The sequence below is a fragment of the Leptodactylus fuscus genome, chromosome 3, assembly GCF_031893055.1.
Source record: "Leptodactylus fuscus isolate aLepFus1 chromosome 3, aLepFus1.hap2, whole genome shotgun sequence".
In the NCBI taxonomy this organism is placed as follows: Eukaryota; Metazoa; Chordata; class Amphibia; order Anura; family Leptodactylidae; genus Leptodactylus; species Leptodactylus fuscus.
Genome location: NC_134267.1, coordinates 245,807,194 through 245,832,772, shown reverse-complemented (window position 1 = coordinate 245,832,772; position 25,579 = coordinate 245,807,194). Strand labels below are relative to the sequence as shown.

Sequence of the window (25,579 nt, the reverse complement as noted above, 5' to 3'; positions counted from 1 at the left end):
GTCTGTGGTTCTGGTCCAAAAATGGAGAAGGTGGAGACTCATCTTATGTCCGGGTGAATCCTACTGATTATAATATGGGCTGCTGGGTGTCTGTTGTGTTTTCCATCATTCTGCACTATATTTTTGCCAGTGATTTTAGGCTATTTGCAGACAATGTGTGTATGTATGGATCCATGGAACACCAGTATGGACGCCCCATAGGTGATGTCTGTGCCCTCCACTGACCCATTAATTTCCTGCAGTGAACCCTTCAGTGGAAAATGGACTGGAATGGGACTTGTCCTGTTTTGCCTTGGATTCATGGCCCAGTACACAGACACATGATAGTACATGGGTGTGTATACGGTACCATAGTCAGAATATGCAACAGAAGCTCCAACTCAGGTGTGAACATAGGCCTTTACTTCTCTGTCCTGCTATAGCTGTGTCTTGCATTTATGTTTCCCAAATTGTGGTACGAAAGGAAAGTCACAAAATCCATTTTTACTCCTGACAGAAAATCCCAGTGCGATCTCTCAGGGAAACGTCATGTTATCAGTAAGTGATAAAGGAGAAGATGAAGATATGATGGAGCGCTCCTCAGGAGAAAACCTCATTACCCCTCATGTACATCCAGGACGTCACAGTACAGATCCATCATATAATCCCCCAAATCATGAGGAACCTTCTCACCAACCACAGATTGTGACCACAAGTACTGAGAAGAAAGGCGGGAAAAGGTTTCAGTGTGAGGAATGTGGAAAAAAGTTTACACACATCCAAAGCCTTAATGCACATAGAAAAATTCACACAGGAGCGACACCATATTCATGTCCAGAATGTGGGAAATATTCTACTAGTAAAGCAAATCTTACTAAACATGCGAGAATGCACACAGGAGAGAAGCCATATTCATGTGCAGAATGTGGGAAATGTTTTTGCAGTAAATCATATCTTGTGACCCATGAGCGAATTCACACAGGAGAGAAGCCATTTTCATGTTCAGAATGTGGAAAATGTTTTAACAGTAGGTCATATCTTATTACACATGAGAGAATTCACACAGGAGAGAAACCATATTCATGTCCAGAATGTGGAAAGTGTTTTAACAGTAAGTCACATCTTATTAGACATAAAAGAAGTCACACTGGAGAGGAGCCATATTCATGTTCCAAATGTGGGAAATGTTTTGCAAGTAAGTCAAATCTTGCTAGACATGAGACAAGTCACACAGGAGAGAAGCCATATTCATGTTCAGACTGTGGAAAATATTTTTCACGTAAATCTCATCTTGTTAGACATGAGTCCAGCCACACAGGAGAGGAGCAGTATTCGTGTTCAGAATGTGGGAAATGTTTTACAGAGAAATCAAGTCTTATTAGACATGAGACAAGTCACACAGGAGAGAAGCCATATTCATGTCCAGAATGTGGGAAATGTTATTCTCAGAAAGCAAATCTTGTTAGACATGAGAAAATTCATACGGGAGAGAAGGCGTTGTAAAGGTCTAGGTGCTCAAAATGTTTTACAAAGAAATCAATTTTTAAAATTCCTCAGAAAATTCACACCAGGAAGAAACCATATTCATGTCCGGACATTCCCAGTTATTACAGAGCATCTGTCTTCTCTCCTGATCTGTCCGCCCTCCTGATCTGTCCGCCCTCCTGATCTGTCCGCTCTGCTGATCTGTCTCCTGACTCTTCTAGTATGTGCCGTTCCTGTTACTTCTTTTGGAATATATGAATACATTGACAAGCGGGTGTCACCATTACCAGTCTCAAAGGGGCGTGTCCCTACACAGTCTAGCAAGGGTTTAAGTTTGACCAGGGACACATCCCAAGTAGCTACACCCAGTTGTCCATTTATTGAAACATTTGTAGTAGGAATAATAGGAGCGGCACAATACAGACTGAGTGTTGTCAGTAGCTATGACCAGCACAAGGACCAATCGATGGAGGAGGCAGCATGGTGGCTCAGTGGTTAGCTCTGTAGCCTTGCCGTGCTGGAGTCCTAAGCCCGAATCCAGCCAAGGATGACATCTGCAAGGAGTTTGCATGTTCTCCCCGTGTTTGCGTAGGTTTTCTTTGGGTTCCCCCCACACTCCAAAGACACCATGATTGTGAGCCCGACATGGGACAGCTGCATCTTCTATTCTGATTCCGGTTTTCCCAGATAGTAATCCCACATTTCTGTGTCATCTGAGATTTACATGGACCATACACTGGAGACGCCACCGATGATTAAAAAATAATTTACCTCTGAGTGCAGCCTGACAGAAGTTATTTTTTTTGGGATAATGTGACCAGGATCCAAGGAGGACAGTGATGCGGATATAAAGAAGTTCCTTGTTTATCACCAAAGCCATGAAGCTGAATTGTCCTCATGAACCTCATTGCTTCTTACTGGAGAAGGACGGACGCCTCGTGTGAACTTTATATTCTATAACATATCTGGACATATGTTCCACTCCCAAGTTGTGGCTTATAAATACTGATCATGTTTAAATACACAAGTGTGAACGAGACCTTACTGTCTACTACTCTCTTGTATGGAAAATTTGGTTTCCATGCCTCTATGGAGAACCTGCACGGCCAGTTTTCCATCTCTTCAGCGTCTTGATGGGATAGAACCAGGCATTGGCTTGTCCATTTCAGATTCCGCCATGTTCTCCAGCCTTTCCTTGGTGGGTTTCCTGGTATATTATGGGTTTTGTTACAAGGTCTACTTGCTGCGGAGCATCTATAGATCACCTGTGCCATAGACTGCAGTATTACTATATCGCAGTCTATGGCCGATTCGCTATGTAACTATTAAAGTCTGCTGCAAGCTACAGTAGTTACAATACTATGACAATGCTGGGAACCTTCAGAAGGCTCCAGGCTGCAATGGTAATAGAATGCCTCCCACAATCGCACTGCGGAGGGGCTGTTACGTTACTGAGAAGCAAATTGAAAGTGAAAGTAACCACTCAGCTGCCGTGGTCGCATTTCACCACGGCATCTGAGTGGTTAAATTCCCGTGATCAGAGTCAACTCTGATCGCAGGCAATGCTGCCGGGTCCCTGATGTATGAGAAAGTAGAGAAGGTTTGTTCTCTCGTTCCGATATGGGGCAATATCCTCTCATGTTTGGGTTGTGATTCACAACACTTGGCACAATATTGAGGCAGACCAGGGGTTACCAGAGGGGACATCGCACAAACCTATTGTCCTGTCCAAGAGATGGTGGAATTTCTGAGACCATTTGTCGAATGTTCAGATTGGGCGAGGGATTGGCTTAGATATAAAGCGAGAGGGCGCTATGGTGGGCGCCGGTAGTGTAAGGAGCTGTTACATGAGGGTGTTGCAGATCGCTGGAGATGTCCAGAATGGGACAGACTTTATTTCCTGTACGTTGTGTGGTGTGTGTGTGATATTCTGTCCTGTAACACATCTCATATCAGGAAACTATTCCACACATGTCCGTGCGGTTTAGGGAACATTTAGGGAATGGTTGTCCATGATGGAGGAATCCTATGTGATCTATTCATGAAGGGGATCCCAAGTCTCTCACTTTTGTTGGTGTCGTATATGTGGGTATCCCTATAGGAGGAGGAGACATAATGTCCTATGAGATGGAGAGCAGAGTGGATTTTGACACCTCAGACTTTGGGCCTGTTGGGTTTCAATGACCGCGATTATTTAAGTTCCTTTCTTTGAACATCTTTTGTAGTTTATATGGGGAGAGTTGGTTTTATGGGACTCAATATACATATGGAGCGTAAGGAGTTAATGGACAGAGCGACACAGACATCTTTTATTATATACAGTCCTATGAAAAAGTTTGGGCACCCCTATTAATCTTCATCATTTTTAGTTCTAAATATTTTGGTGTTTGCAACAGCCATTTCAGTTTGATATATCTAATAACTGATGGACACAGTAATATTTCAGGATTGAAATGAGGTTTATTGTACTAACAGAAAATGTGCAATATGCATTAAACCAAAATTTGACCGGTGCGACCATCAAACTGAACTGAACGCGAATTGTTTTGTAGAAAGAAATGGTCCAAAATAGCTTTATCCAGGATCCAGGGACTGATTAAAAGCTACAGGAAGCGACTAGAGGCTGTTATCTTTGCAAAAGGAGGATCTACTAAATATTAATGTCACTTTTCTGCTGAGGTGCCCATACTTTTGCACCGGGCAAATTTTGGTTTAATGCATATTGCACATTTTCTGATAGTACAATAAACCTCATTTCAATCCATCAGTTATTAGATATATCAAACTGAAATGGCTGTTGCAAACACCAAAATATTTAGAACTAAATATGATTAAGATTAATAGGGGTGCCCAAACTTTTTCATAGGACTGTATATATATATATATATATATATATATATATATATATATATATACTCTTCCTGCGACTTTGTCTGCGTGTTGTTGGCGTCGATGATCCGCCTATATTCAGTAAATTGCTGCCGTCGATGATCCACCTGCTCTGGCGTTTTGGCAGCTCTCAAGGTGTCCTGCTGCTGAACTTGTTCCTTGCGCCGTGCCTGTGATTGTTCCAGCATCTCAGAAGCTCACTGGGATGCCATATAATGAGGGTCTTGTTGGTGTCGATGATCTCCATTCTCCGGCGTTTCAGTACCTCTCAAGCTGGCCTGCCACTGAACTTGTTCCTCGCACCGTGACCGTGATTGTTTCGGCATCTCAGCAGCTCGCTGAGACACCATATAATGAGTGTGTTGTTAGTATTGATGATCCCCGTCATCTCCGATTGAGGAGAACTCTGTGACTTCTGGCTCCTTCAAAGCTCTCGTTGTCTTAGAATTTTGTGACAAATTAGATTTTCTTTTTCCTGACATGTTTAATATTAGCAAACTGCCAATGTGGAGTAAAGGGGTTTTCCCCTCCAGTGTGTCAGCACTGCCTGGAGCAGATCAGATAATATGCAGATGCTTGTACACAATGGACTGAGGGTTAGCTGAGTGTTACATAGAGAGATAACAGACCTGAGATAAGCGGCTGCAGGAGCAGTGTAATATAGTATGTGACCATAAATCCAGAACAGTAGTGAAGCCATGTCATTTACCGGGATACAAAGTAGCCGATGTGTTACTCCAGGTTACAGAGTATCTATGGGACAAATCTCATCCAAATCCCAACAGCCGTTTTTGCCTGATTGAGTAACAAACATCCAAACTGTCACATTTATAACATTAGTATTAGTATATATACACTCCGATGGATTGTAACAGATAAGTGGAAGTAATGGATATTTTATGTTGAGTGTTGCAGCTGTTCTTGGATTGGTTGATGGGCTTTGCTTTGCCGCTGAGCTCTTAGTACCAGAAGTCTCAGGTATCCTCCATATCCCGCTGTGAGATATATATGGTGATGGCTATTCTCTGCTTTGTAGCAACATCGTCATGGAGTTTGTATGCTTTCCCATGTTTGTGTGGGTTTCCTCCATGTGCTCCAGTTTCCACCCAGAAGCCAAAAATTTGCTGATAGTTAAACTTGTTTCCAGTAAAAGTAGCTGACCTCTATTGGTGTCGGGGATGAGCGCCTGTAGCGGAGCCGCCAACTCCCCTACACCACGATGTTCACTGCGCTTGGAATCAGTCAGTGAGAATGTTACGTTATTAATGTTTGTCTTTGTCATGTCAGTCCCTGAGCCGTCAGACGGCTTCTCTGACAGATCTCTAAACAGGACGGAGCGCACTGGCAGGTATGGGAAAGCACAATGACAAAACATTTAAAGGGATCCTATCTTTCAAACCCTTTTTTTTTTCTAACTAACATATAGGAATAGCCTTAAGAAAGTCTATTCGTCTCCTACCTTTCGTTGTCGTCTCCGCACCGTCATTTTGTCGGTATGTAAATGAGTTATTTTGCAGCACTGGGGGCGGCCCCAATACTGCGATAGAACTCTCCAGCGCCGCCTCCATCTTTGTCTTCTTCCGGCAGTTTCTTCTAACTTCTAGGCTTCGGGCCTAGGGCAAGCCGACTGCGCATGCCCGCCAGCCACAAGAAAATGCAGGGAAAAATGGAGCAGTGGCTCCAGATTAAAGAAGATGTCCGCGCTTCTTACCATAAAGGAGAGACTTTATTTATCACTCACAAATACTTTAACGTGTTTCGGAGAAGATCTCTCCTTTTTCAAGTGTGAATGAGGTATAAACACATCGACATAAAACACAGCTATAAGAAGGACCAGAGTCCGGCGGATCCGCCTATAATGGGCGGAGTCTCAGTCCGGCTTCAATCAGCCTTAGGCTTCATTAAAACAACTTACCGCCTAAGTATCACCAACTTATATACAAGATATTATTCCAGCTGCTACTCGTACTGTAGCATCTCATCACTAGAATAGACTTTCATTCTCCGATCACCGGAAGTCACCACTGCGCATGCGCCAATTGGTCACTCTGGTGCTTTAGTCTAGACGGATGGCCACAGAAATCCGCATGCGCACCTCTCCCGACACCAGCCAAACTCACATCCAGTCAGATCGGAGGTGCAAGCATGTGCACCGGCACATTCACCAAAGGAGACTACAAATGCGCATACGCACCTCTCCCGACGCCGACCAAGCTTAATTCGGCTTTATGCTACAAGGTCTTTAGAGTATATCGGAGGTGTGAGCATGCACACTACTACCGAAAGAGACTAAATGCAAGCTACAGATAATGACATTCATAAAAGGAATAAAAATTATTCACAAATTCACAAAGTGTTTGTGAGTGCGAAATAAAGTCTCTCCTTTATGGTGAGAAGCGCGGACGTCGTCTTTAATCTGGAGCCACCGCTCCATTTTTCCCTGCATTACCTACCTGGGTTTCCTCAGCAGACTTCCCTACTATTGTGGATACAGGTATAGTAGTTGTGACTTTTCACAACCACCTTTTATCCCTTGTGTTCACCACCTGTTTTTCTACGAGCCCAGTCAATAATCCTTTGTGTGGGAGGTTCACTTGTGTGAGTGTTAGCCTGCATTGGCATTTTGTGGTTTTACACAGGTAAACACTATGTGCCGCTCGGCGTTGTTGCCTTTTTCTTTGTTTTAAGAGCCACGAGAAAATGGCCGCTTACAATAGTATGTAAGCAGCCATTTTTCTTGTGGCTGCGAGTATGCGCAGTCAGCTTGCCCTAGACCCGAGGCCTAGAAGTTAGAAGACACCACTGGAAGAAGACGCGGTGAAGACCTCGTTCCAGACGAAGATGGAGGAGGCGCTGGAGAGTTCTCTTGCAGCATTGGGGCTGCCCCCAGTGCTGTTTGAGTGCTGGGTCCCGCCCCCAGTGCTGCTAAAGAGCTCATTTACATACAGACAAAAACTGGGATTTTAGGCGAACAGCAGCGTGGAAAAGGCAACGAAAGGTAGGAGAAGAATAGCCTACGTGTTAGTTAGAAAAAAATCCATTGGAAAAATGTTTCAATACCAAATTGACTACAAGGAAATAATAACAAAAATACCAGATGTCTCCATATACTAAGTGGTGGTAAAGTTATACCCAGTGGATATTAAAGGGCATCTATGGGCCAATAAAAAAATGGAAGCGAGCCCAGGCAGGAAAACAGGCAGTAATAGGAGCTATCCTGTATTTTGCCCCAGGCTCTCCGCTCACTACACGGGCCCGTGAAATACACAAGTGTGTATGAGACCATAGGCGATAATAGGTCAGTGAGCTCACTGTTAAAAACACAACTATCACACTGACAAAGCACATGGCCATGCACACTGAGCCTTAGATAGCATCAGCAATGGAGGCTCGAAATGGATACACAGGTGTGACCACGGCCTTTTACTTCTCCGTCCTGCTGGATCCCCCTCTGGCTTTAACTTAAAAAAATGGCATCAAAAATTCCATGTGTGTTTCCAAAATTGTGGTGTGAAAGGAAAATCTCTAAATCTAATTTTATTCCTAACAGAAAATCCCAGTGCGATCTCTGAGGGAAACATCATGTCATCAAATGAAGATATGATGGAGCGCTCCTCAGGAGAAAACCTCATTACCCCTCATGTACATCCAGGACGTCACAGTACAGATCCATCATATAATCCCCCCAATCATGAGGTACCTTCTGACCCACCACAGATTGTGACCACAAGTACTGGGCAGGAGGGGAAAAGGTTTCATTGTGGGGAATGTGGAAGAGCATTTACATACAGATCACAACTTTATGTACACCGAAGAGTTCACACCGGAGAGAAGCCATACCCATGTCCTAAATGTGGAAAATGTTATAGCGATAGGTCATATCTTGTTATACATGATAGAATTCACACGGGAGAGAAGCCATATTCATGTGCAGAATGTGGGAAATGTTTTACACATAAATCAACTCTTATTAGACATCAGAGAAGTCACACAGGAGAGAAGCCATATTCATGTTCACAATGTGGGAAATGTTTTATTCAGAAATCACGTCTTGTTAAACATGAAAGAATTCACACAGGGAAGAAGCCGTATTAAAGCTGTTTTCCAAGCAATGTTTTTTAGGTCTGTTAGTGCTATTAATACACCCATACAGTATATTTTTAGCAATATTTTTAGCAGTCTCTAGGAGCTCCTGGCATCTTCTGCATTTGTTTACTTGGTGTAGTTTCCTGCTATGTAGTTTCCTACACTACCTCCCTGTCACTGTTCTCCCTCTCCTGTCTCACTCTGTTACACCCCCTCCCTGTTACCCTAGCTAAGCTATCTCACCCACTACTAGCCTCTGCCCCCCCTGTCTCCCTAGATAAGCTAGCTATTCCATCCACTACTAAGACCAGGGTCGGACTGGCCCACCGGGACACCGGTGAATTGCCCGGTGGGCCCCTCCCCCGACTATACTGCAGCTCATTTTAACAGTCTAAAATCATAGGCAGGGGCCCGATCTGCATGATCATGGGCTGGATCGGGATGGTTAGGGGCCTGATCGGGGCCCTGACATTCCAATCGGGCCCCTGCCTATGATTTTTTGCGTGTGTTTGCAGCATGGGCTAATAGCAGCCAGCGCAGGGCTGCAGCTGTGATAGAGGACGCTGCATTCCCCCCCCCCCTCCTTCTCTGGCTGCTCTCTGCCCACCAAGGAGAGGGTGAGGAGAGCCCAGGAGGCGGGGCTTATCCCTACACAGAAGATGGACCCTGCCGAGCTGCTGCCATTACCTCCTGCACAGAAGAGAAGGAGCCGAGGAGAGCTCCAGCAAAGTGACAGTAAGAAAGAAACCACCAGGTACATGAGGTCACTCTGCCTATTACTGTCAGGCATTTGGGGTTATTTTAGTAACTCCATTTGCCTCATATTAATAACAGTTAACCCCATTATGTCCCTCACATTAACCCCTGTGTGCTTCACATAAGGGTTACCTCCATGTCTCACATATCAGTAAAACTTATGTGAGGCACACAGGGGGTTAATGTGAGGGACATGATGGGGTTACCTGCTATTACTATGAGGCCCATGGAGTTACTGAGCTGTAATGTACATGACCAGACCTCTTATCCTCAATTGTGGCTTGTTTTGTTATTCTGTTTACGCCGGGTTCACACCAGCGCTCGGGTCTCCGTACTCAGGTTTCCTGCATGCAGAATACGGAAACCTGTAATGCCGACTGCGGCGGTGAGCGATTTAAGCTCTCCACCGCAAAACCGGCTTTTTTTAACTGTACACAGAGTACTGCATGTCCGACTTTGTGTCCGGTTTAAAAAAGCTGGTTTCGCGGCGGAGAGCTTAAATCGCTCACCGCTGCTCACGGCCGGAGACTTTTCAAGCCCATTCAAATGAAAGAGTAAGAAAGACTCCGGCAGGTTTCCATCTCCTGCCCCTGTTTTGTGCAGGAAACGGAAACCTTTCAGAACGGAGTCCCGGGCGCAGATGTGAACGAGCCCTTATTTTCTTATAAAGAATTTATAAAAATAAAAGTATGGACTATTATATTTCAATGGTCCCGTTGTTTTTGCGTCCGTGTGTCCTGGCCAAATTGAAGAGCTGTAAATGATGGAGCAGGTTTACAAGGGTGGAAATGGCATGGTTTTTGGCCCAATTTTGGGTTTAGCTAAAAAAAAAAAAAAAATGCAGCAAAATCTGCAACAACAAAAAAAGAAGTTCTTTTTTCCAACATTGGCCTCAGCCTACGAGATTGTATTTATGGCTGGAATTAGCCCAAATCTCCAATTTCTATTTGAATGTGACCGGGATTCACGTAGGAAAAGCCTTGTGGATATCAGGACGAAGAGAAGATCCAAAGCCGTGAATTGTCCCCATGAGCCTCGCGTCTCCTTACTGGACTCCTATATCCCCCCGCACTGCAGGAGAAGCCAGAGTGACCGTTGTAAGGAAGGACGCCGCGTGTAGACCTCCAGATGTAGCACGGTTTACCTGGGAGTTTCTATCTCGGGAGATTACAAAAGCCATTGGAAACCAATTGAAAGATTTCAGGTAACGATCTGTGCCATAGTATTAGCGCGTCGTGTTAACCTTCGCTACATCTGTACGTGGACCTATATGTCCTTCCTAATAGGACTGTGTGAACTGGCCCATAGAGGTGATGTCTTCAACCTCGGCAAAGAGCTTTTTTTTTTTTTTTTTTTTTTTTTTTTCTTATGGTAGAGTTGGAAGGGACCTCAAGGGCCATCGGGTCCAACCCCCTGCGAGTGCAGGTTTTCCTAAATCATCCCAGCTATATGTTTATCCATTATATGTTTATATGTTTATCCATTATATGTTTATCAGTTATTGTCTGAACCCTTGTAAAGCCTGGACAGAGGTCTATTACTGTCTATACAAAGGGCACGGTTAAAATAGAACTTTTATTGCTATCTATTAAAATTATAGTAAAATATTGTGGCGTCTACACACCAGCAAACGACAAGAAGCACGGCGTGTCTCCGCAGTACTCGCTATATTACCTGGTGAGAGTAAAGAGATGACGACCTCTCCTGCAGCGCACACAGCGCTATAGTAACTCAACCAAGAACCCATCAATGGTCACCTGGGACTAAAATGTAGCGCCCAGGATATAGTATCAGCTACACATAGGCTGATATCAAGATGCAGATGATAGGACTAAGAACTCAACGCATTTCCCCCAAATTCATCAGGAGACAAGCAAAGAAATGCTGATAGTAAAATAACTGAGCGAAAATGAAGAGCAAAACAGATGCAGCGATAAGTCCCGGTGTAGCTGTGATGGTGAGCTACCGGTACTCGTCTGTTAGGAGCTCACAAGAGCTTACAATCTATGAGGTAGAGGGGATGACATAGGAGGGAGCAAAGGGTGATATAGAAGGAAGCAGGGGTGACATAGGAGGTAACCAAGGCCCAAATAAAGGCGACCACAGAGGCAAACAGAGAGCGGTACATTGAAGAATGGAGAAACGAAATAAATAACTCCAAGAAACTCACCGTGTACCAGTGGTGTAACTAGAAATGGCAGGGCCCCATGGCAAACTTTTGACCCCTAACAGACACCGACACCAACGACCTCAACCGACCCCCTCCTCCGCATTCCTGCGCGGGGTCTGCAAAGACCCCTGAGTATAATGATAGTGTTTGTGGGGCCGGGGGTGTCACTTACTGATCCCGGCCCAGCCAGGATCGGTAAGTAAATAGGGCCCGTAACGGCCTATAAAAAAAAAAAAAAAACACAGCTATTGCGGCTGCCACCGGGACCCCTAATGTCCCAGGCCCTGTGGCAGCTGCCTCTGCTGCTATGGTGGTAGTTATGCCACTGCCATGTACCAATCCCTACAAAGGGACTACACCATGGCCACCTACCTGGAGAGAATACGCCACCCCAAGCACAGACAGACCCTGAGCCGATACAGACTGAGCGCCCACAACCTAGAGATAGAGACGGGGTGATACAGGCAGACGTACAAGCCACGGGAGAACAGACTGTGCCAGCACTGTGACCAGGGGGCCCTAGAAGACCAGACCCACTTCCTGCTACACTGTACCAAATACTCAGCTGTGAGGGCCGTCTACTACCAAAGACTCTCTGCCCACATCCCAGACTTCACTTGGAGGTCTTTCTCGGTGGGGGCCAGGAGTAGGAGGTCATCGGCGTATAGCAGGAACTTCACCTCTCGGTTGTTCAGGGTGAGGCCTGGGGTTGGTGAGGTCTCCAGGGCTGTAGCCAGTTCATTGATATAGATGTTGAAAAGCGTTGGGCTCAGGCTACAGCCTTGTCTGACCCCTCGGGCCTGTTGGAAGTATGCGGTCCTTTTCCCATTCACCTTCACACTGCACTGGTTTCCGGTGTAGGAGCTCTTGATGACGTCGTACATTCTTCCTCCTATTCCACTCTCTAGGAGTTTTAGAAGTAGGCCTGGGTACCATACTGAGTTGAACGCCTTCTTAAAGTCCACGAAGCAGGCGAATATCTTGCCTCTTCTGGTGTTGTGGACGTGCGTCTTGATGAGGCTGTGCAGGGTGTAGATATGGTCTGTGGTGCGGTGGTTTGGCATGAACCCTGCTTGGCTCTTGCTGAGGACCCCGTGTTGTGTGAGGAAGGTGAGGATTCTGTTATTGATGATGCTGTTGAACAGTTTCCCCAGCTATGTGCTGCTGACGCAGATACTTCTGTAGTTGTTGGGGTCATAATGGTCCCCATTCTTGTAGATGGGGGTTATGAGCCCTTTGTTCCAGTCTTCGGGGAAGTGTCCAGCATTGAGCACGAGGGTGAATAGTTTTGCCAGTGTCATACAGCGTTGGCCAAAAGTATTGGCCCCCCTGCAATTCTGTCAGATAATCCTCGCTGTTTCCCAGATAATGATTACAAGCACAAACTCTTTGGTAATATCTTCATTTATTTTGCTTGCAATGAAAAAACACAAAAGAGAATGAAAAAAACATACGGTAGACACAGGAACATTCAGGTCTTTGGAGATGGACTTGTAGCCTTGAGATTGCTCAGGCTTCCTCACAATTTTGCTTCTCAAGTCCTCAGACAGTTCTTTGGTCTTCTTTCTTTCCTCCATGCTCAATGTGGTCACACAAGGACACAGGACAGAGGTGGAGTCAACTTTAATCCATTTCAACTGGCTGCAAGTGTGATTTAGTTATTGCCACCACCTGTTAGGTGCCTCAGGTAAGTAACAGGTGCTGTTAATTACACAAATTACAGAAGCATCACATGATTTTTCAAACAGTGCCAATACTTTTGTCCACCCCCTTTTTTATGCTTGCTGTGGAATTATATCCAATTTGGCTTTTTGACAATTCTTTTTGTGGTTTTCTATTGAAGACAAATTAAATGAAGAAAATACCAAAGAATTTGTGATTGTAATCATTATCTGGAAGAACACGAGGATTATCTGACAGGACTGCAGGGGGGCCAATACTTTTGGCCAACACTGTACACTATGTATTATAGATATATATAGTCCTAGGAGTCCTAGTCCTGATTCAACCCAAAATAACTCCTTCGAATGAACTACCTGAACCTGAAGTGACTCTTGAATATTTCTAATATTAACCCCTTAGTGTCACCTCCTCCAACTGCTCTCAGTAACAGTTTATAATCTCCTCTATTGGTTCCTTTAGTCTCGACACTTGAGAGAGCAGAGAGAGAACTACAACTCCCAGCATGTCTAGGGTATTATAAGAGAACGACAATCAGACTCCATCACTTTCTTGTAGAAAATACATGGCATATGAGCTCCGCCCCCATGTACTGGTCACATGATAGCAGTGACATCAACACAGGTCCTTCAGCTCTTGCAGTGTAACAGATCAAGAATCAGAATCAAGAATCAAAGAAGCTTTATTGGCACGTCCAAATAGTTATTTGAAATTGCCAAAGCAAGTAAAGTGGGGAGGGGGGAGAGTGGTGGGTATATTGGGGTATAACAGTCCATGGGGTCTTTTGGGTGGGGGGTTTGATAGTCCATGCATCTCATCTTCCTCTTGTTTGGTGACAGCTGGACACGTATTGGGCAGCGATCTCCACAGTGGCCTCTTCTTCTCCCAGTAGGATGTAGAGTTTCCTCTTCTCCCAGTCTGGGATGTGGGCAGAGAGTCTTTGGTAGTAGACGGCCCTCACAGCTGAGTATTTGGTGCAGTGTAGCAGGAAGTGGGTCTGGTCTTCTAGGGCCCCCTGGTCACAGTGCTGGCACAGTCTCTTCTCCCGTGGCTTGTACGTCTGCCTGTATCACCCCGTCTCTATCTCTAGGTTGTGGGCGCTCAGTCTGTACCGGCTCAGGGTCTGTCTGTGCTTGGGGTGGCGTATTCTCTCCAGGTAGGTGGCCATGGTGTAGTCCCTTTGTAGGGATTGGTACACATTGGTGAGTTTCTTGGAGTTATTTATTTCGTTTCTCCATTCTTCAATGTACCGCTCTCTGTTTGCCTCTGTGGTCGCCTTTATTTCGGCCTTGGTTATCATCTGTTGGAGTTTTTGGTTTGGTGGTTGGCTGCTGTTTGGTTGTTGAATGTCTGGTTTGCTCAGGTGGCTTAGCCAGGCTTGGTGGTGGTAGGAGTCGCTCCCCTGGATGTGTGCCTGGAAAGCTAGCGCCCTCTTCTGTATGGTGAGCCATAGGGGGAGTCTGCCTAGCTCTGCCCTGCAGGCCATGTTGGAGGTGTTGCGATGGACATGTAGCAGGTATTTGCAGAACTCCAGGTGGAAGTTCTCTGTTGGGCTGGAATCCCACCTTGACTGGTCTGGGTAGGTGGCTGGGCCCCAAACCTCGCTGCCATAGAGATGGATCGGGGAGATGACAGCGTCAAATATCTTCAGCCAGACCCTCACCGGTGGTTTGAGGTGGTACAGTTGTCTTCTGATGGCGTAGAAGGTTCTGCAGGCTTTTGCTTTCAGGGTTTCTATTGCTGCTTTGAAGCTTCCTGATTGGCTGAGCTCCAGCCCCAGGTCGGTGTAGCTGTTGGTTTTCTCCAGTGTGGAGCCGTTCAGTGTGAATTGTGGGGTGGTGGAGGCTTTATTGTGGCCCTTCTTCTGGAATACCATGACTTTGGTCTTCTTCTGGTTGATGGGTAGGGCCCATGTGGTGCTGAATTTTTCCAGCACTGACAGGCTTTCTTGGAGGTCTTTCTCGGTGGGGGCCAGGAGTAGGAGGTCGTCGGCGTATAGCAGGAATTTCACCTCCCGGTCGTTCAGGGCGAGGCCTGGGGTTGGTGAGGCCTCCAGGGCTGTAGCCAGTTCATTGATGTAGATGTTGAAGAGCGTTGGGCTCAGGCTACAGCCTTGTCTGACCCCTCGGGCCTGTTGGAAGTATGCTGTCCTTTTCCCATTCACCTTCACACTGCACTGGTTTCCGGTGTAGGAGCTCTTGATGACGTCGTACGTTCTTCCTCCTATTCCGCAGATACAGAGCAGGTCCTGCTCAGTGGTCAGTGCTGTTGTCTTCTTCTCTCTGTTATCAGCCATTATCCCAGGCTATAGATATATATATAAGTGGCTGCTCTCAGGACACGTTCACACTGCGGCTAGAAGGTAAGATGACATCACTGCTCCAGGTGTGAACAGAGTCTTAGTTCCATGATCCTGCAGTCAAATACAATGGGCCCCATCACTGGTGTCTGTGGGAATCCTCCTGTATCCATGTGAGGAGCTCCTGTATGTCACACATGATGTGGCCCCTGGAGGATTTTGGGCCCCTCCTCTCTCCTGCACTACTAGATCCTCCAGCTCATCCAGTTTCCTCCTCTTCTCCTCCAGATGCTCCTTCTCCTGAATGACCCACCAAGGATGGACAAGGACAGGACTGAGATCACCAGAAGAATATTAGACTTCACCTTGGAGATCATCTATCTGCTGAGCGGAGAGGTAACTGTACTACATTTCTATCATCTATCTGCTGAGCGGAGAGGTATCTGTACTACATTTCTATCATCTATCTGCTGAGCGGAGAGGTAACTGTACTACATTTCTATCATCTATCTGCTGAGCGGAGAGGTATCTGTACTACATTTCTATCATGTATCTGCTGAGCGGAGAGGTATCTGTACTACATTTCTATCATCTATCTGCTGAGCGGAGAGGTAACTGTACTACATTTCTATCATCTCCCTGCTGAGCGGAGAGGTATCTGTACTACATTTCTATCATCTGTCTGCTGAGCGGAGAGGTATCTGTACTACATTTCTATCATCTATCTGCTGAGCGGAGAGGTATCTGTACTACATTTCTATCATCTATCTGCTGAGCGGAGAGGTATCTGTACTACATTTCTATCATCTATCTGCTGAGCGGAGAGGTATCTGTACTACATTTCTATCATCTATCTGCTGAGCGGAGAGGTATCTGTACTACATTTCTATCATCTATCTGCTGAGCGGAGAGGTATCTGTACTACATTTCTATTATCTATCTGCTGAGCGGAGAGGTATCTGTACTACATTTCTATCATCTATCTGCTGAGCGGAGAGGTATCTGTACTACATTTCTATCATGTATCTGCTGAGCGGAGAGGTATCTGTACTACATTTCTATCATCTATCTGCTGAGCGGAGAGGTATCTGTACTACATTTCTATCATCTATTGTCTCCATACACAGGAATACTCACTGGTGAAGAAGACATCGAGGTACTGTGTGGCCCCCAGCAGTCCGGGCCCCATCACAGAGCCAGGAGGAGGAGGGAGCAGGAGTCGGGGCCCCATCACAGAGCCAGGAGGAGGAGGGAGCAGGAGTCGGGGCCCCATCACAGAGCCAGGAGGAGGAGGGAGCAGGAGTCGGGGCCCCATCACAGCCCCTCCCCCTCTATCCCTGATACATGAGCAGAAGATTCTAGAACTCACCAACAAGATGCTGGAGCTGCTGACTGGAGAGGTGACACTGCTGGGAATGCTGGGAAATTCTCCAGTAACAGCACTGGAGGGGGAGGGGTGATGACTGTATCATTGTGTTGTCAGGTTCCTATAAGGTGTCAGGATGTCGCTGTCTATTTCTCCATGGAGGAGTGGGAGTATTTAGAAGGACACGAGGATCGGTACAAGGAGGTGATGATGGAGGACCCCCGGCCCCCCCGGACATCACATGGTAAGAGGAGATATATATATTATATACAGACCCACGGCCCCCCCGGACATCACATGGTAAGGACAGATCTATATAATATACCGTCCTGCTTTGCCATATATGTCAGTCATATCTATAAGATATATTAGTGTCTTTGGTCCTCTTGTTGGGCCGGTGGAGTAGACCTGGTAATCTATGAATATACATTGCAGAAACAAAATATTTTGCCTCTTTAAAGGGGTTGTCTAAGGAATTTTTGTTTATGGCCGATCCTTAGAACATTGGGATCACCCCATAAGTAACCCTAGAAGTGTCTGATGTATAGACACATCTCCAGCAGCTCATGGATTCCGTCACTGTGTGTTTGTGTCTCCACAGATGGATCCAGTAGGAGAAATCCCACCGAGAGATGTCCCCTGAGTCCTCTGTATTCCCAGGACTGCCCAGAGGAGAATGTTCCAGACAGTCAGCAGGTAGATGGCGCTGCTGAGTCCTGGGGCACATCTATATAGGGGGTGGAGCTCGCCGCTCCTGCACTCATACATGTACCAGACAGTCAGCAGGTAGATGGCGCTGCTGAGTCCTGGGGTACATCTATATAGGGGGTGGAGCTCGCCGCTCCTGTACTCATACATGTACCAGACAGTCAGCAGGTAGATGGCGCTGCTGAGTCCTGGGGTACATCTATATAGGGAGTAGAGCTCACCGCTCCTGTACTCATACATGTCCCAGATAATCAGCAGGTAGATGGCGCTGAACTCTTCCCTTCTTTGTTCTGTCTTGAGGAAAGATAAGTGTCCTTAGCAGAGAATGCTAGTAGTATCAGCCTGTTGCCGTTCTAGTTCCCAACCATTAGTTGTATACAGGACAGTACCCAGATCTTCCTAGTTCCCCTGGTGGTGGTTGTCACTGATATAATACTATGGAGTTAGACTATTTAGCAACTAATACTAATCCCACCAATCACACAGCAGGAATTAGGCAGTTATGATACTCCCCTCGCCTGAGTCCAAATCTTCCGCCTCTCACGCAGTAAATGAGTCAGTGACAGCTCATTTTCTGAATTACATCAGAGTGCACTTGGGAGTCGCAGCCTAGTAAGTATGAGCACCAGTAACCCTTCCTAATGCAGGGACTCCTTCATGTCAGGACCCACAGCCATATCCCCTTTCTTAGTGCAATGATCGCTTCCATCACTGTGGAGGCGGCACTGATTGCTGAGGGCTGCAATGATGAATACATGTTCCCTGGGCATAGTGTGGGAGCAAGAGGAGCATTATATTTTAGAGGGTGCGGAGGGTCATTACACAGAGTGTATAAGGGCTACTTGTGATCATCAGGTGAAGGCCACATGTAACCCTTCCTAGGACAGGAACATATGGAGGGATGTGCACATAATACCGCCAGATCCAGACAGCAGGTAGATGCCGCTAAATTCTCATCAAAACCTGACCGAACTGAAGTGACTTTTACATTATTTCTTCCCTGTTTAGGGTGAAGATCTGATGGATATTAAGGCTGAGGATAAAGAAGAAGCAGAAGAGGAGACGGATTACTGGACTGATCAGCAGTGTAAGGAGTGGAGACTTTATCCCCTAGATCAGACCTGGGCAAAGCACGGCCCCCGGGCCATATCCGGCCCTCTGACTGATTCAGACCGGACCACACAGCTTGTCTAGGGAGGCGTGTCTTAGTGCCAGCAGGACAGTGCAGTAAGATGGAGACATGTGGTGTGTGTCATAAGGTATTGGGGAATGTGAGATGCAGGGGGGAGTGTGTGTGTCAATATGTGTCTGTCTGTATGTGTGTCTGTCTGTGTCTGTATGTGTCTCTGTGTCTATATGTGTCTGTCTATATGTGTCTGTCTGTCTGTATGTGTGTGTCTCAGTAAACTAGGGGCAGAGATAGAAGGGGAATGTTATACTAGGTCAGAGATGGCAGATGGAAGGGGGGACATGAAACTGGTGGAGAGATGGAGGGAGGACATGAATCGGGGCAAATGAAGGGGGATATGAAACTAAGGGAGACATGGAGGGGAGGACATGAAACTGGGGATAGATGAAGAGGGCACTTAAACTGGGGGGACATTAAAATGGGACAACTGGAGGGGGCATTAAACCATGGAGGTAGGTGGAGGGGGACCTGTCTGCCTCTAGTTGCCCCCAGTTTGATGTCACCCTCCAGCTACCCCTACGGTTTAATGTCTGCTTCCAGCTTCCCGATTTTAATGTCCCCCTCTAGTTGTCCCCAGTTTCATGTCCCGCTCCAGCTATCAATTTATTGTCCCCCTCTAACTACCTCCACTGTTTAATGTACCCCTCCAGCTGTCCCAGTTTCGTCTCCCCTCTAGTTTCCACCAGTTTATACTGAGGCACCAGGTGAGGGACTTAATACTGTGGGGCAGTTGGAAGGAAACATTATAGTGTGGGGACATATAATGTACGGGTGAATGTAGGAGGATTATACTTTGTGGGGGCACATGGAAAGATGATTGGAAATGGGCGGAGTCAACATAGAAGTGAGTGGAGCTAAATTTGCCATGGTGCGGCCCTCTAGCATAGTTTCAATTTCTTATGCGGCCCCATGGGAAAATTAATTGCCCACCCCTGCTCTAGATACTACTCCCATCATCTCCTCATCACATGGCAATCTATCCCATCACTGTGTGTTTCCTACAGATGGAGCCATTGCCAGAAATCAGGGAGAAGATGTGACTGATATTAAAGCGGAGGCTGAAGAAGAGAGGATGAGGGGCCATCACCTGTGTAAGAGGGAAGTGGAGGAGGAGATTCCAGGAGGTGTTACCACAGGTACGGAGTCATGAATGGAGAACTAACTAGCAGTGCCATAGAGAGAGTGTCCCATTGTGGTGCCATGTACATAATATACCCCGTATTGTCATTCCTATGAAGGTGATAAGTGGTAGAGGAGGGAGGACCATCATGGCACAGATGACCTAGGAACTATTATACCTATCAGCATCTTGTGTCTACCGGAGAGAAGTCCATGTCCCGTCCACGTGACCTCCTTCCTCTGATCTTCTGGCCTTCAGCCTCACACTGACAGGAATGATGAAGTCGTCACATCACTCCAATGAGGATTTAGTAATACAGGGATCCATGTAGGCTGCTGGGTGTCCTATATGGTGGGCAGGGGGGATATGGTAATACAGGGATCCATGTAGACTGCAGGGTGCCCTATATGGTGGGCCCGGAGGATATGGTAATATAGCGATCCATGTAGACTGCCGGGTGTCCTATATGGTGGGCAAGGGGGATATGATAATACAGGGATCCATGTAGACTGCCGGGTGTCCTATATGGTGGGCAAGGGGGATATGATAATACAGGGATCCATGTAGACTGCTGGGTGTCCTATATGGTGGGCCCGGAGGATATGGTAATACAGGGATTCATGTAGACTGCCGGGTGTCCTATATAGTGGGCAGGGAGGATATGGTAATACAGGGATCCATGTAGACTGCTGGGTGTCCTATATGGTGGGCCCGGAGGATATGGTAATACAGGGATTCATGTAGACTGCCGGGTGTCCTATATAGTGGGCAGGGAGGATATGGTAATACAGGGATCCATGTAGACTGCTGGGTGTCCTATATGGTGCTCAGGGAGGATATGGTAATACAGGGATCCATGTAGACTGCTGGGTGTCCTATATGGTGCTCAGGGAGGATATGGTAATACAGGGATCCATGTAGACTGCTGGGTGTCCTATATGGTAGGCAGGGAGGATATGGTAATACAGGGATTCATGTACACTGCTGGGTGTCCTATATGGTGGGCCCGGAGGATATGGTAATATAGCGATCCATGTAGACTGCTGGGTGTCCTATATGGTGGGCAAGGGGGTTATGATAATACAGGGATCCATGTAGGCTGCTGGGTGTCCTATATGGTGGGCAGGGTGGATATGGTAATACAGGGATCCATGTAGACTGCTGAGTGTCCTATATGGTGGGCAGGGAGGATATGGTAATACAGGGATCCATGTAGACTGCTGGGTGTCCTATATGGTGGGCAGGGAGGATATGGTAATACAGGGATCCATGTAGACTGCTGGGTGTCCTATATGGTGGGCAGGGAGGATATGGTAATACAGGGATCCATGTAGACTGCTGGGTGTCCTATATGGTGCTCAGGGAGGATATGGTAATACAGGGATCCATGTAGACTGCTGGGTGTCCTATATGGTGGGCAGGGGGGATATGGTAATACAGGGATCCATGTAGACTGCTGGGTGTCCTATATGGTGGGCAGGGAGGATATGGTAATACAGGGATCCATGTAGGCTGCTGGGTGTCCTATATGGTGGGCAGGGAGGATATGGTAATACAGGGATCCATGTAGGCTGCTGGGTGTCCTATATAGTGGGCAGGGAGGATATGGTAATACAGGGATCCATGTAGACTGCTGGGTGTCCTATATGGTGGGCAGGGAGGATATGGTAATACAGGGATCCATGTAGACTGCTGGGTGTCCTATATGGTGGGTAGGGGGGATATGGTAATACAGGGATCCATGTAGACTGCTGGATGTCCTATATGGTGGGCAGGGTGGATATGGTAATACAGGGATCCATGTAGACTGCTGGGTGTCCTATATAGTGGGCAGGGTGGATATGGTAATACAGGGATCCATGTAGGCTGCTGGGTGTCCTATATGGTGGGCAGGGAGGATATGGTAATACAGGGATCCATGTAGGCTGCTGGGTGTCCTATATGGTGGGCAGGGGGGATATGGTAATACAGGGATCCATGTAGGCTGCTGGGTGTCCTATATAGTGGGCAGGGGGGATATGGTAATACAGGGATCCATGTAGACTGCTGGGTGTCCTATATGGTGGGCAGGGAGGATATGGTAATACAGAGCTCCATGTAGACTGCTGGGTGTCCTATATGGTGGGCAGGGAGGATATGGTATTACAGGGATCCATGTAGACTGCTGGGTGTCCTATATGGTGGGCAGGGAGGATATGGTAATACAGGGATCCATGTAGACTGCTGGGTGTCCTATATGGTGGGCAGGGGGGATATGGTAATACAGGGATCCATGTAGGCTGCTGGGTGTCCTATATGGTGGGCAGGGAGGATATGGTAATACAGGGATCCATGTAGACTGCTGGGTGTCCTATATGGTGGGCAGGGAGGATATGGTAATACAGGGATCCATGTAGGCTGCTGAGTGTCCTATATGGTGGGCAGGGGGGATATGGTAATACAGGGATCCAAGTAGGCTGCTGGGTGTCCTATATGGTGGGCAGGGAGGATATGGTAATACAGGGATCCATGTAGGCTGCTGAGTGTCCTATATGGTGGGCAGGGTGGATATGGTAATACAGGGATCCATGTAGACTGCTGGGTGTCTTATATGGTGGGCAAGGGGGATATGGTAATACAGGGATCCATGTAGACTGCTGGGTGTCCTATATGGTGGGCAGGGAGGATATGGTAATACAGGGATCCATGTAGGCTGCTGGGTGTCCTATATGGTGGGTAGGGGGGATATGGTAATACAGGGATCCATGTAGACTGCTGGGTGTCCTATATGGTGGGCAGGGAGGATATGGTAATACAGGGATCCATGTAGACTGCTGGGTGTCCTATATGGTGGGCAGGGGGGATATGGTAATACAGGGATCCATGTAGACTGCTGGGTGTCCTATATGGTGGGCAGGGAGGATATGGTATTACAGGGATCCATGTAGACTGCTGGGTGTCCTATATGGTGGGCAGGGGGATATGGTAATACAGGGATTCATGTACACTGCTGGGTGTAATATATGGTGGGCAGAGAGGATATGGTATTACAGGGATCCATGTAGACTGCTGGGTGTCCTATATGGTGGGCAGGGAGGATATGGTAATACAGGGATCCAAGTAGGCTGCTGAGTGTCCTATATGGTGGGCAGGGGGGATATGGTAATACAGGGATCCAAGTAGGCTGCTGGGTGTCCTATATGGTGGGCAGGGAGGATATGGTAATACAGGGATCCATGTAGGCTGCTGAGTGTCCTATATGGTGGGCAGGGGGGATATGGTAATACAGGGATCCAAGTAGGCTGCTGGGTGTCCTATATGGTGGGCAGGGAGGATATGGTAATACAGGGATCCATGTAGGCTGCTGAGTGTCCTATATGGTGGGCAGGGTGGATATGGTAATACAGGGATCCATGTAGACTGCTGGGTGTCTTATATGGTGGGCAAGGGGGATATGGTAATACAGGGATCCATGTAGACTGCTGGGTGTCCTATATGGTGGGCAGGGAGGATATGGTAATACAGGGATCCATGTAGGCTGCTGGGTGTCCTATATGGTGGGCAGGGAGGATATGGTAATACAGGGATCCATGTAGACTGCTGGGTGTCCTATATGGTGGGCAGGGAGGATATGGTAATACAGAGCTCCATGTAGACTGCTGGGTGTCCTATATGGTGGGCAGGGAGGATATGGTATTACAGGGATCCATGTAGACTGCTGGGTGTCCTATATGGTGGGCAGGGGGATATGGTAATACAGGGATTCATGTACACTGCTGGGTGTAATATATGGTGGGCAGAGAGGATATGGTATTACAGGGATCCATGTAGACTGCTGGGTGTCCTATATGGTGGGCAGGGAGGATATGGTAATACAGGGATCCAAGTAGGCTGCTGAGTGTCCTATATGGTGGGCAGGGTGGATATGGTAATACAGGGATCCATGTAGACTGCTGGGTGTCCTATATGGTGGGCAGGGTGGATATGGTAATACAGGGATCCATGTAGACTGCCGGGTGTCCTATATGGTGGGTAGGGGGGATATGGTAATACAGGGATCCATGTAGACTGCTGGGTGTCCTATATGGTAGGCAGGGAGGATATGGTAATACAGGGATCCATGTAGACTGCTGGGTGTCCTATATGGTGGGCAGGGAGGATATGGTAATACAGGGATCCAAGTAGGCTGCTGGGTGTCCTATATAGTGGGCAGGGTGGATATGGTAATACAGGGATCCATGTAGACTGCTGGGTGTCCTATATGGTGGGCAGGGAGGATATGGTAATACAGGGATCCATGTAGGCTGCTGGGTGTCCTATATGGTGGGCAGGGAGGATATGGTAATACAGGGATCCATGTAGGCTGCTGGATGTCCTATATGGTGGGCAGGGAGGATATGGTAATACAGGGATCCATGTAGACTGCTGGATGTCCTATATGGTGGGCAGGGGGGATATGGTAATACAGGGATCCATGTAGACTGCTGGGTGTCCTATATGGTGGGCAGGGAGGATATGGTAATACAGGGATCCATGTAGACTGCTGGGTGTCCTATATGGTAGGCAGGGAGGATATGGTAATACAGGGATCCATGTAGACTGCTGGGTGTCCTATATGGTGGGCAGGGAGGATATGGTAATACAGGGATCCATGTAGACTGCTGGGTGTCCTATATGGTGAGCAGGGAGGATATGGTAATACAGGGATCCAAGTAGGCTGCTGGGTGTCCTATATAGTGGGCAGGGTGGATATGGTAATACAGGGATCCATGTAGACTGCTGGGTGTCCTATATAGTGGACAGGGTGGATATGGTAATACAGGGATCCATGTAGACTGCTGGGTGTCCTATATAGTGGGCAGGGTGGATATGGTAATACAGGGATCCATGTAGACTGCTGGGTGTCCTATATAGTGGGCAGGGTGGATATGGTAATACAGGGATCCATGTAGGCTGCTGGATGTCCTATATGGTGGGCAGGGAGGATATGGTAATACAGGGATCCATGTAGACTGCTGGGTGTCCTATATAGTGGGCAGGGTGGATATGGTAATACAGGGATCCATGTAGACTGCTGGGTGTCCTATATAGTGGACAGGGTGGATATGGTAATACAGGGATCCATGTAGGCTGCTGGATGTCCTATATGGTGGGCAGGGTGGATATGGTAATACAGGGATCCATGTAGACTGCTGGGTGTCCTATATAGTGGACAGGGTGGATATGGTAATACAGGGATCCATGTAGACTGCTGGGTGTCCTATATGGTGGGCAGGGAGGATATGGTAATACAGGGATCCATGTAGACTGATTGGTATATAAGGCCAGTGTCATTTGTGGTTGGCCAGGAGTAAATTACTATATATATATATATACACAGAGGCAAAGTCAAAAGGTGATGCAGATGCAAGTGCGTAAGTTTTCCAGCGACTCTTACCAATAGCTCTTGCCTTGATTTATTGTAGAGAGTCATTCAGTTACTAACACGTTGCGATGGTGATAAAGCGCTATACAGCGGGGTATCATCTCCTCTTCTGCTAGTTATACTCTATGGAACCAAACAACAGGAGTTTTTAACCTGAGATGCCTCAATAGTCTGAATTACCAAAGGACTTTTTTTTTCAGGGAAGACATTAAGGAGCGCAGCTCTGCAGCACAGAAAGTAAATTCTGGTTTGTGGACTGCATGGCATTTGGATTTGGATTTGGATTTTTGTTCTTTGAGACGGAGCACATTGCTCTCATAATGGGAAGTAAAAGGTAATTATAAAAAGCAGCCCCGTATAGAGCTCAGAAGTGTAGACCTGTCCTACAGAGAACACGGCAAGAAAGCCAAGGTGGCAGTCAGGACGGCCGACCATCCAAAGGCACTTG

General features: G+C 47.0%; 4 protein-coding genes across 4 annotated transcripts in view; 3 read left to right on the top strand and 1 right to left on the bottom strand.

The window, feature by feature from the left end:
* The window catches only part of LOC142196979 (uncharacterized), a 38,673-nt gene extending 38,616 nt beyond the window's left edge, over positions 1-57 (top strand). Inside the window, exon 7 of the mRNA XM_075266949.1 lies at positions 2-57. Within this exon, the coding sequence (XP_075123050.1) occupies positions 2-57 (56 nt within the window). The remainder of the gene's footprint in view (position 1) is intronic.
* The window catches only part of LOC142198387 (uncharacterized), a 297,722-nt gene that overhangs the window by 238,775 nt on the left and 33,368 nt on the right, over positions 1-25,579 (bottom strand). The gene's annotated exons all lie outside the window — the stretch shown is intronic.
* Positions 502-2,398, top strand: LOC142198427 (uncharacterized). Its single transcript, XM_075269467.1, has one exon. It carries the CDS (start codon positions 529-531, stop codon positions 1,480-1,482), a length of 954 nt encoding a protein of 317 aa, XP_075125568.1. The 5' UTR covers positions 502-528; the 3' UTR covers positions 1,483-2,398.
* The window catches only part of LOC142198436 (uncharacterized), a 308,715-nt gene continuing 300,124 nt past the window's right edge, over positions 16,989-25,579 (top strand). Inside the window, exons 1-4 of the mRNA XM_075269477.1 lie at positions 16,989-17,010; positions 17,312-17,406; positions 18,427-18,505; positions 19,612-19,743. Of these exons, the coding sequence (XP_075125578.1) occupies positions 18,439-18,505; positions 19,612-19,743 (199 nt within the window). The 5' untranslated portion in view covers positions 16,989-17,010; positions 17,312-17,406; positions 18,427-18,438. The remainder of the gene's footprint in view (positions 17,011-17,311; positions 17,407-18,426; positions 18,506-19,611; positions 19,744-25,579) is intronic.